Genomic DNA, 12,231 nt, shown 5'->3' with positions numbered 1-12,231 from the left:
CAAACTCAAAAATACTAAAGACATGCTTGAGTTGTCGAATTGTGTTGTCGTCCGACTTGTCGCAGCACACGTTCAAATACTAATCTAAAGGACCACAGCAAAAGTAACGCTCCTGATTCGTTCGCAGAAGTAATTTTGAGGTTGCAAATGTTTACTCAAACATAGACTAATTAAGTTAGAATAACTCTGTTTGATTTACACGTCCGGTGATGATTTCATGAGATTTAAGAATGTCGTATTTTCTTTTTGTGAATGTATGTGGTCTTATTTACCTTTTAGGCTCTTAAATTTACTATAGACAAACGAATTACGTTGGCAATAACATTATGAAAGTAAATAAATAGAAAGGAATAAGAAGGTTATCATGTAATGGAAATGAGAGGTGACGGGAAGAGAAAGAAATATATATATATATATATATATATATATATATATATATATTGAGAGGAGAAAGAAATGTATGTAGTGTAACCATTTTTTTTGTACGTTTTTGTGTTTTGGCAGTATCAATATAGTTTAATCCTGTCATTATTATGTGACAAGGAACTAACAACTTTGTGGTTTCCGGTTTTTGGTGAGTCGCTAACTTATCTCAAAGAAAAGTAAAAGAAAAACGATCGATGTGATTCAATTTTAATTGGTAGTAGTAAATACAAAACATGATTTTTATGAGAACTCCAATTTCTAACATGAAGACAAATCAATGAAGACAACTTAGAAAAAAAAACTCTAATTTCTTCAAGTTGTCTTCATGCTTACAAGGTGATGGCCATTCCTTTACTTGATCAAAGCTCCAAACAAGGTCCTAATTGACTTCTTGACTCTTAATCACACAAAGCCTTTATCTTTCAAGTTTTTTAAAGCAAGATATACCGAGTTTCAAACCTCCTTTAAGTCTAAAACCGCACAAAAGAACACATCAAGAGTTCTAAATGATAACTAAAGAAAAACAAGGGTAACCTAATCCTAATTGACACGAAATATTAATGGGTCAAAACCTACATTTAGTTTTATCAAATAATAATAATAAAACTAAAAGTGATCTCAAAACATTAACATAAAAAAAATATAAGGAATGAAGAAAGGTGGAAATGAAGCCTCCACCCATGAAGCATCAAAATAGTTTTTTATTAGAAATTAATTACATTGGGATGCATCTAAACTATGGTAAACTTGTATTAATAAAAAAAATTCTTTTTATTTTTTTTAATAGTGTATTGTTACCTTTGTAATTAACAAAAAAAATATTAAGGAGAGGTTGACACCCTCTATCTCAACATGCATATAAATGAGAAAAACATGTAAAATGCATATAAATGAGAAAAACATGTAAATTGCATATTCTAATTAAATCAATTTTATTCAACAAAATCGTAAGCAAATCCACGTGGATAAGTAGTTCATATTCGTTTCACTGTTACCAAATAAAACTTATTAGAAACATTTCTGACTCAAAACAAAGTCCTTCAAGTTTACAAAAGAACTTGAGTTAAGCACTAGAATAAAATAAAGTAAAATAACATGTTCAGAACATCAGTAATTTAAACAGAAATTCATACTCCAATGTCATATCCTATCAGAGCAAGTGTCTCAATATCCTTAAGCACAAAGTTCCTTAAAGTAATCCACCTAGTCATCTATTCCCACAAACACAAGGTTCGAGATCATCACAGGATCCAAACACAAATAACACACGGGGAGTAAGTCATCACATTCCTTGACGAATAAATGAAAGCATACAGGTATGATATAATTATGAGAATAATATAATTATAACAACAATATAGGTATAGCAAGGCTTAATTTTGGCACAATTCGAATCATTTCAACACTCATCATGTAACATCACTTGTCCTAGAATTTAATCAAAAATCACATTACATGCTTTCACGATTAATCATATATTCAAGATAACACATTTCAAATACAATACTACATCTCACACTTACACAATTCATTACCCAACATCATATAGCAAGTCACAATGATCATTACACAGGCGTTATGCAATAGATACACTAAAACTCAATCATATATGTAATGTGGTATCATGTCAATGAAAAACCTTGTCGAGCGCCTGAGAGTACATGACAACACAGATCATACACTAGTAAGTCAAGTCACACTCAGTAGGTAAAATCATAAAGAGATCAGTCATGATCACGCTGTTTTGCAAGAATGCTCCAACCATGTGGGATCGACACAGGCTTAAAGGAGCACTCAAACCAGGTGTATTTACCTCCAAGTCCTAGACTTCGAATAGTCTATTAGGGCTTCTCCCTCTTGATTTATGTCCAACCCAGAAAACATTTTAGCATGCAGACTTTATTTATGAACTATACAAAACACATGACTCGCGCTCCTCAATTGTTCTCAAAATAATTTTACCTCGTCGTGCCTCAAAGTGATTCAACTCGTCGAATCCTCATAGTGGATCCCATCACAATACTCGTCGTGCATTAACTCGTCACCCTAAAAGAGTCTTATAGTTGTGTGATTGTACGGTTCATAACTCAATGCACATAATGTTTCAATACACGTGTAATCTCAAAATTTAACACATACTCAACTTGTCACTCACACATAATTTATCACACATAATCCCAAGACATCATGTTATCACACCTTATGCATATATATATATATATATATATATCACACACACACACACACACATGATTATCAAACTCTCGAGTTAACTCACTAACTTTTACGAGTTTACGAGTTCACTTGTCCTCTACGAGTTGACTCTTAAATAAACTCTTTTTTTAGTAGACTCTGGACAAACTCTAAGTAGACTTGGTAGACTCTCAAGTTTACCACCGAGTCAACGAGTTAGCAAGTTAAAAAAATTAGACCAAAATCTAAGTCATTTTGGATTGTTTTCTGTCTGTTTACCATTCAACATACCTTCATTTAGTGTGTTATTCTCAAATACAAAATTCTCACCTTTAATAATATCAAACTTTTGTTCTCCAATAACATCAAACCTTCGATAAGAATGATCTACCACTACTATAACTTTTGCAAGTTATTATCTAGTAGTTATGTATTATTACTAGACTTGGCTATTCAAATATTCTGAACTTTATGATTTATTGTTTTGTTTTATTATATTATTGAAATATTTAATTAGTATGTTATTTATAAATATTTTATTATTATTTTTATATGAAGTAGAGTTGACTTTACAAGTTCAGTCTATGGAACTCTCACGATTCTATGTAAACTCTCCACACACACACACACACACACACACACACACACACACGCACGCACGCACACGCACACGCACACGCACACAAAGTTCATACTTATCTTGTTTAAAAGTTAAGACAATTATCGATCACAAAACCCTTTGGACCATTAACTATGTCTAACATTTGCTTAGTAATTTGAATCTCTCTCTCTCACACACACACACCCACCCCCCTCCCACACACACACATATCCACTCGCACACACACACCCCCCTTCCCCCCACACACAGTTCCTACTTATCTTGTTTGAAAGCTAAGACAATTATCTACAACTCTTATGTTAATCACAAAAACCCTTTGGACTATGAACTATGTCTAAACCTAAGGTAAACATTGGATCATTGCTTAATCATGATAGTTCAACATTTGCTCAGTAATTTGACTCTCTAGGGGGCTATACAACTCCAAATTGGGTGAAACCAATGACATTTGTTAGATAATATCTAAGTATACAACTTTTATGAAGACCACAAAACTGAATTCAATCATTTTCTTAGTCATTTTTAGGCTACAAGTTAACTCACGTTGTTAGGAAATAGTACGAGCTTAAAACAATTGATTTGCACTAAGCATGGACGTGCTCTCATCAAGCACAATCATGCTTTGCGAAAAACCTCCATTTTGTGAAGCAAAAGGGCACAATTCAAACCTCAAAACACACCCAAATTCAAAACAAATAGCATAGAACATGTGATCACATCATGAGGAACAAAACCCCTCAATCAATTTCAACAAAACATGCAAGAATCAAGAATTTCCAAATTTCTAGGTTTCTAACATTCAAAGCCAAACACTCAATTGAACTATCCTATTTGCATCAGGGCATCAATTGACCTGTCTAACATGAGCAATTTATAATTATCATTGTACAAACAAAATTAAAACACATAAAATACCCCAAAATTAACCTCAATTTGATCCTCTAAGGATTCCTACACATGTTCACTCTAATCTCAATTGTGATAAACTCATCTTTTACTTCTAAACGGGCTCACGAGTGTAGTTTGACAGCGATAGTGGCGCCTCTAATGGTTACCTAAGATTTCTCAAGTTATTCCTCTGGTTTCTCTGCTAGGGTCTCCAAGCATTAAGAAGGGATTGGAGCCTCAATTTCACTATCTTTGTGTGAGGGGGATTTCTCTCTCTCTCTCTCTCTCTTTCTCTTTCTCTCTACAGACATTATTTCACAAATTCCAACAATGAAAATGTGTGAATATGAGTTCCGAAGAGAGTGTCCAAATTTCACGATAATCGAACGATTAACAGGTTCATGATCATAAATTTCAAGATAATCGAACAATTAACAGGTTCATGATCGTAATTTTACTGAAATAGGTGTAAGTGTATGTGAGAAAAGAGAGTGTTTTGGGAAAGGAAGAAAGGTGAACAAATTTGAGAGAAAAATATCGTAAATATAAAAACTAACTTAATATGTCTCTATTTATAACTGGATTACTCTGAACCTATTATTTACTCTATTTTTTTACTTTATTATTTTATAAAAAGAAACTCTATTCTTTCATTAAATAAATAATCAATTAAAACATTCCTTTATTTTCTAAAACATCATTTTACTCTATTTATTTTCTAGTACTGTCAAACCCTTATTTTAATTAACAAAATTTTTTCTCTCATTTATTTAAATTTTAAAAATTCTATTAATTTTTAAATAATTTTTTTATTTATTTTATGAAAAGTGAGATGTTAAAAAAAATATAGATAAATAAATAAATAGATAGATAAAGGTGTATTGAAAAGGATTCTAATATATTAATTATATATATTTCTAATTTGTATGCTAAAATCTTCAAATAGAAAACCAAAGATAATAGAATTTCACCCAAAACTCAAAAGCATTTTCCCAAAAAGCAACAATAAACTTGAGTAAATAAAGCATTATATATACTATCAAATATAAGGAATTCAATGTACATCAATTATGATAAAATATAGGTACATTATTTTGAATGATTTTATTTTATCAATATCGTATATAACTTCATCGTGAATATAGTTTGCACAGTAAAAATTAGTGAACTATGATGATTTTTTCAAAACCATATCAAGAGTGCCTTATATCGTGAATATAGGTTCATTATTTTAAATGATTTTATTTTATCAAAACCATATATTAGCTTCATCGTGAATATAGCTTCAATATATCTCTTCTCTGGGGAGCCTTAGGCCCTTCAGTTCACCAAAAAAAAAATGTGATAGTTTGCGCAATAAAAATTAATATTGAGGGTTGGTGAGTGACTAAAGTTAAAATCTAATTTTGATTTAAAAAAACAACAAATAAAATCATATTCAGCATAAGTTTGCACAAATAGTATTGTTTTTAACTATTCAATTAACACTAATTGTTTAAACTGTTAAACGGAAATCTCCCAGCCTCTGTGCTCGTGGAATGTTCCTCCTCGTGCCCTACACCATCCTTCTCAACTCAAGGACAGATTTGGCTAATCCTTCTTAGTTGTTTTCAACTTTCCATAGAATTAAAAAAGGATAAATAATCATTTTTGTTCCTAAATATGTAGAGTGGTGACAAATTCGTCTATGAAAGATGAAAATTTAAATTTTAGTCATCGAAAGTGAAAAATTGTGCAACAAATTTATTCATTTATTACCGTTAATAAAAGAACATACATGACACATTTAGGGACGAATTTGTTAACACTCTACAGATTCATGAACGAAAAATGACTATTTACCCAAAATATAATTTAACTTTCATCTTTTCCCCTTTTTTAATCGTTGTAAGTGTAACAATATAATAAATACTTAAAAAATAGAAAAACGAACATAAGTTGGAACAAACATAATAATAAGCATAATATTGATTAATAAACATAACACGTCTATTACTCTAAAATTTCTAATGTGCAATACATTATTCAAAATATGAGACTCAAACAAAAATGCAATGTTATTAAGTTAATCCTTAATTACAAAAAAAAATAAGATCCAACTCGATTTTGTCACTACCTAATGTTGTCATAATAAAAATTTCAAAACAACAGATAGATTATGTTTATTAATCAATATTATGTTTACTATTATGTTTGTTCTAACTTATACTTGCTTTCCTATTTTTTTAAGTATTTATTGTAATGTTATGTTTGGAACGATTAAAAATGAGGGAGAAGATGAAGATTAAATTATATTTTAGGTAAATAATTATTTTCGTCCCTGAATATGTAGAGCGCTGACAAATTCGTCCTTGAATGTGTCATCTAGGCTATTTCATTAACAGTAATGGACGAAAGTTAACGAATGAATGAATTTGTTGTATTTTTTTTATTTTCAAAAATTAAAATTTGAATTTTCATCTTTTAGAAAGAAATTTGTCAGCGCATACATTTAAGGACAACAATAACTATTTGTCCCAATACTGTTAAATGAAAAGATAAATTTGTAGCTAGCATTCTAACAAGGATATTTTCTTGCAAGAGTGATCAATAGACAGTAATTAATTGTTAATGTAAATGCTAAAACATTATATAGATTAGATAAATTAAGGTAAATTTGTCACATTTATTCATTATCATATATGCATCACCTAGTATCAGCTGGTTTATTCTTAATTAAGAGAAAACTAAAATACAATATCTTACATGCTATTTTTGTTGTTCTTGAATTAGAATAATTTCACCTCGATAACTTTCAAAATCCTTTAATGCAAATTACCGAAATAAAACTCTAGTTCTAGTACAAACAACACCTAGCTATAATAATTAGGGGTTGATACCATAGAGCTTTCGAATCCCGTCTATATCATCTTGCGCTAGATTCACCTTCCTAGTTCGAGGTGGTATAGAAGGATACATGATGGCTCTTAGGTCCGACGAGTGGCCTAATCCGAGCAAGTGCCCGATCTCGTGCACTGCCACAGATTCAAGGTCAAACGCACTTGTCACCGGCGATTTGGTGACATCGCCAGACGCCACCCAATATTCGTCGGCGTCAAAGTGGCACCTCCCATCAGTGGGAGCGAATGCATGGCCCAATATCCCACCTGGACCATCAAAAGGATACGGATCACCGTGGTTCTTACTCGCGAAAAGAATCTTAATGTTGGCTGTTTCATACGACGTCGTCTCCTGGAACGCGATGTTCACCACTGGGGTCCACTTGCTGAAGGCCCTTGCAATCGCGCTTTTGAAAGTGTCATCAAGTCTTGGCTCCGGGGAGAAAGCGTAGGTGAGTTGTGTGGTTCCAGCTTGCCACCGCGGCATGTCTTTGAAGAAGGTATAGTCCGAGATCATGCCAAACGATGTGGTTTTGTTTGTGTTGATTATTATGTCGGGGACGCCACACCGGGGTGTCATGATTTGTTTAAGAGTGTTGATGTCGAACTTGCCGGTGACGTTGAGGTTGTAATTCTTTTGGTAGGTTTTGATGGCAGATACGAGGGTGTCATCGAAGTTGTCGTCGAAGTGTGGTGCATTGGGGATGTAGCCGAGATGGTGGAAGTAGTTTTTGACATTGGATAAACCTTTGTAGTTTTGGCCAGGGTGGTAAGTAGTGAATTTATATGTGGCCTCCCCATCCCATGCATATGGGCCATGAGCTGAAACTGAAGGGAGTGAGGTGGCAAGAAAATATAGAATTGCAAGAGCAACCAAGAGCTCTTGGTGGTTGCGGAGAGTCATGTTTGGACGGAGCTATAGAGAAAAGATAAAGTTGGAAGGGTGGTGAAGAACTAACGGGAAAGGAGGGGATATTTATAAGAGAAAACCATGAGTAAAAAGAAAATGTTTTTAAATGATCAGGACAGATAGAATGATTGAAACAATGGTTTAGTTGTAATTGAATTAGTTTTATATTTTTAATATTATATAATATTTTAAATGATAAATAATGTAGAATCACAAAATAAATGACTAAATTATATGTGTCATAACATAAAAATTAAGAATAGGTGAGAAAAATAATTTATACTCAAGAGGAATATTTAAGAATGTATTTTTTTATTTTTAAAAATATTTTAGATGAAATAAAAATTAAAAATTAAAAAGACTAATTTAACATCGATTTGATTTTAACCAATTGTATACTGATTATTGACTGGTTTTCATCAACTCTGAATTGGTTCAATTTTTTTTTATATCGGTTTCATAGCTAAAGACTCACTTTTGTGGATTCACATTCAAGAAAACTTTTTCTCCATTATTTCATAACCTTGTCCAAAGTAGGACAAAAGTACTCTCCATGAATGTAAAAAAAATAAAAATAAAAAATCAATATTGTGACTTGCAATCACAATCCAACTATATGATAAAGACAAGGGTGTTCCTAGGTGTATCCAGCATTATTGTTGGTGCACTCAACAATTTAAGTGAAGTGACAAAAATGTTTATCAATTAAAATTTAAAATTTCTACTTCCTGCACACTACTGTTCCTCGTCCCTCATCCATACGCCATTGTCTCCACTTCATTCACGTCGAGCCTTCTTCTTCTTGCTTCCTCTTCCTTGGTTTCCTCTGCGTCATTGCCGTTGGCTGCTTCTGTTGTCGGCATTGAGGACGTCTCCATCGCACTGTGTCGCTTCCACCATCGAGGTAAGCTTCATTCTCCTTTGTTAATGGTTGTTGGGTGGTGGTTGGGTTCCGTATGCCACATACAAATTATATAATTTGTATGAGTTATATGGATCACCTCATCCGTATAACTCATATAGATTACATAATCCATATAACTATACTGATCAAGTGATATGTATAACTCATACGGATTATGTAATCCGTATGAGTTATATGGCTCACCTGATCTGTATAAATCATACGAATTACATAATCATGTTGTTTTTAAATTATTAAAAAAAGAATTAAATTTTTTTTAATAGTAAAAGTTTTTTTATATATAAAAGTATTATTTTTTTTGTTTTTAAATAGGTTTTTCATGAAATATAAATATATTATTTTCTTTTTTGTTTGTAAATAGTTATTTTTTATTTTATAAATAAAAAATATTGTATTTTGGCTTATGATTTTAAATAGTTTTTTTTTGTAATTGTAAATATCTAAATTTTAATTTTTTTTAAAGAAATAGGTATTGTTTGTGTTTTAAATAAAAAAAATAGTTTATTTTGAATTGTGTTTTGAAATAGTTATTTATTTTAATTGTAAATATGCTAATTTTGTATTTATTTTTAAATAGTTTTTTTTGTATGAAATATAAATATATTATTTTATTATTTGTTTGTAAATAGTTATTGTTTATTAGATAAATAAAAAATTGTTTATTTTGAATTACGTTTTTAAATATTTATTTGTTTTAATTCTAAATATATTGATTTTATTTTTCTTTTCTTTTAACTCTAAAATAATTTTTTTATTTATGAATGATTGTATTGTAATTGATTTTAAGTATTTTTTGAATTTTGACATAAATTTGTATGTATGTGCAAATTTGCACATTATGGTTAGAACTAGAGGTTTAGGTCGTGTCTTGGGCAGAGTTATAGGAAGAGTCCTTGAAAGAGAAGATAATTGTGATTCAAATGATGCTCCATAATGACGAAGGCCCACAACATCCGCACATAGACAACGGGAAGTTGCTGCTGTTGCTGAGGATACTCCTCACGTGGATGACGCAACTGAAGAGGTCTTTCAACTTGTTTAAGAAGCTGGTATTGATGCCCAGGATTTTCCAGGCGTGCCGCGTGACGCATCAGTGCTGACTGTCTATGCTTATCATGTTGCAGTCATTGTTTGGAATGGAGAGATATTTATAGTCTTTCAATAAGTATTTGTTATTATTGTTAAAATTGTTAAAATTATTTAAATTTTTTTTAGAAACGTCCTGAATTGAAGCTATCCTCCCATGGAAGGAAGGTTCAGAAATTCAGGATGCCTGCTGCTGAGATTAAAGGGTTAGTCACTGCCACAGGATTAAGTCATGTGATCGCATGCTCATTGGACACTGGTAATCGAGGATTTATATTGGCTTTTGTGGAGAGGTGGCATAAGGAAATGAGCAATTTCCATCTTTCGGTAGGAGAGGTCACCATCACCCTCGATGATGTGGCCTTTTTGCTTCATCTGCCCATCATAGGCACATTCCACAGCTTCGACATTCTTCATGTCGACGAAGTGGTGTTGATGTTAGTGGAGTTACTTAAAGTCATTAGAGATGAAGCTAGAGCTGAGACAGTACAGTGTCATGAGGCATACCTACACCTATTGTGGCTACGAGATATTTATCATAGTAATGTGAGGCAAGACACTGGACTGTAGCAGCTCGAGCTTATTTGCTGCATTTGTTATGTTGCACTTTTTTTGCTAACAAGGGTGCAACACATGTGCATGTCGTGTTCTTGGATGCCTTCCGAGACCTTAGTCAAAGTGGAAGCTATGAATGGGGAGTTACCGCCCTAGTGCATATGTACGATAATTTGAATTATGCTTGCAAGAGCGGCGACAAACAACTTGTTGGGTATATCACACTATTACAGGTAATTGTCAATGATTCTTATTTAATTGATTTTAATATGTTTATTTGAAATTTTTTTTGTTCTGATCAAATTTGTGTAGTGTTGAATTTATGAGGATTTTTCATCTATTGTTGAGGCTTTTACGGACTCAGACTATGATGAAAGGTCACCACGTGCCTGTCACTGGACATCTACGAAGGCATTACCAGCATCGACGTATCGAAAGCATCTAGATCGACTAACGGTTGCTGATGTTTGTTGGATGCCTTATGGTGATCACCGTGCAGTTTGAGAGTTTGACCTCATTTCATGTTTTCTGGATATATCTGATGGAGTTCCATTGTCGTCATACACCGACCAAAGAGGGTGGTGCGACAATTTGGGCATGTTCAGACCATTTCTCCACACTTTCCGGGATCAAGGTTATCGTTCAAATATATTGATGACAAATGAATGCATTTCTCTGAATACCTTGCACCGGTGGGCTAGATTTGTGTTGTGCCTCGACAATGTGCACCAGACTACATCCACTAGTTCTACATTATTTTGCATCCATTCATGATGCTGACACAACCCAGGGATCCACTCATACATCCACCTGTCATGCAAGATGAGACATATGTGGAACTAGATATGCCTAAGTTCTCGGTGGTGGCAGCAGCTATGGAGGGAGTACCTGCACATGTTCTGATGTGGAGCAGCTTAGACATGTAGTGGTAACATATATATTCATGTTATTTTTAATTTCATTTAATTTAATTATGCAATATGGTAATACCTTATATGTTGTTGTCAGAGTCATATGAGGCTTGCCAAGCAATTACAAAAAGGTTGGAGCGGTTGCTCAACCTAAGGATAATGACTGAAGGCACAAAAGCACACAATGTCATACAAGACTGCCTAAGGATCGCTAGGGGTGTCACTGTAGAGCACCATGTTTATGTCAGGTCACGACAAAGGCGGCGCACGAATCACGCTTGAAGACATTTACAACTTTTAAGGAAAAATTTTAGACTATGTTTATCATTTTATTGTATTTGACAACATTTTATATGATTTTTTTTATGTTACTATTGGCAAACATAAATTATTTAACCCTAAAGCGTAACACTAAACCTTGATTTTCACATCACAGTTAACTCTAACAACGCACATATGACTAAACCCTAAGTTAAGGAGTAACCCTAAACAGTTAACTTTAACGTAAGGTATAATACATAATTACGTGAATTTCCAGTGAAACAATTATATATTAATGTAGTACATTACAATGTCATTGGCATCTACATATTCACTGTTTGCTTAAATCAACGTAGTCTCTTTTGAACATCATCGAATTTTTGTACTATTGCATTCTACTAATATATGGAGTTGGTCACTGTTTTGCTTGAGGATGATAATTCATAGACCATAACAAAGCTAGAGGCGGTAGGGGACAATGGTCTCTTAAATAAACATGTTGCACATGCACAAACAATTTCAAGTTATGATAACACAATTAATTTCATTAATTAAAAAATATGAACACAATGAGT

General features: G+C 32.7%; 2 protein-coding genes across 2 annotated transcripts; one reads left to right on the top strand and one right to left on the bottom strand.

Annotated features, from left to right (window-relative positions):
• Nucleotides 1-6,731: 6,731 nt before the first annotated feature.
• Nucleotides 6,732-7,956, bottom strand: SMEP1 (metalloproteinase). The gene has a single exon (NM_001248606.2). It carries the CDS (start codon nt 7,910-7,912, stop codon nt 6,995-6,997), a length of 918 nt encoding a protein of 305 aa, NP_001235535.2. The 5' UTR covers nt 7,913-7,956; the 3' UTR covers nt 6,732-6,994.
• A 2,156-nt stretch (nt 7,957-10,112) lies between these two features.
• Nucleotides 10,113-10,988, top strand: LOC102665598 (protein MAIN-LIKE 1-like). The gene is made up of 3 exons (XM_006575999.1): nt 10,113-10,415; nt 10,553-10,717; nt 10,812-10,988. Exons 1-3 carry the CDS (start codon nt 10,113-10,115, stop codon nt 10,986-10,988), a joined length of 645 nt encoding a protein of 214 aa, XP_006576062.1.
• The last annotated feature ends 1,243 nt before the right edge of the window (nt 10,989-12,231 follow it).

This window comes from Glycine max, chromosome 2 (genome assembly GCF_000004515.6).
Source record: "Glycine max cultivar Williams 82 chromosome 2, Glycine_max_v4.0, whole genome shotgun sequence".
In the NCBI taxonomy this organism is placed as follows: Eukaryota; Viridiplantae; Streptophyta; class Magnoliopsida; order Fabales; family Fabaceae; genus Glycine; species Glycine max.
This window is presented reverse-complemented; position numbering and strand designations above follow the sequence as displayed.

What these genes read in the sequence shown, in the direction of transcription:
- SMEP1 (NM_001248606.2), bottom strand. Translation starts at nt 7,912, where the DNA reads ATGACTCTCCGCAACCACCAAGAGCTCTTGGTTGCTCTTGCAATTCTA.
- LOC102665598 (XM_006575999.1), top strand. Translation starts at nt 10,113, where the DNA reads ATGCCTGCTGCTGAGATTAAAGGGTTAGTCACTGCCACAGGATTAAGT. An exon ending in ATGAAGCTAGAGCTGAGACA is followed by an intron (nt 10,416 to 10,552) that starts GTACAGTGTCAT and finishes TTTGCTAACAAG; the next exon opens with GGTGCAACACATGTGCATGT. An exon ending in GGTATATCACACTATTACAG is followed by an intron (nt 10,718 to 10,811) that starts GTAATTGTCAAT and finishes TGAATTTATGAG; the next exon opens with GATTTTTCATCTATTGTTGA.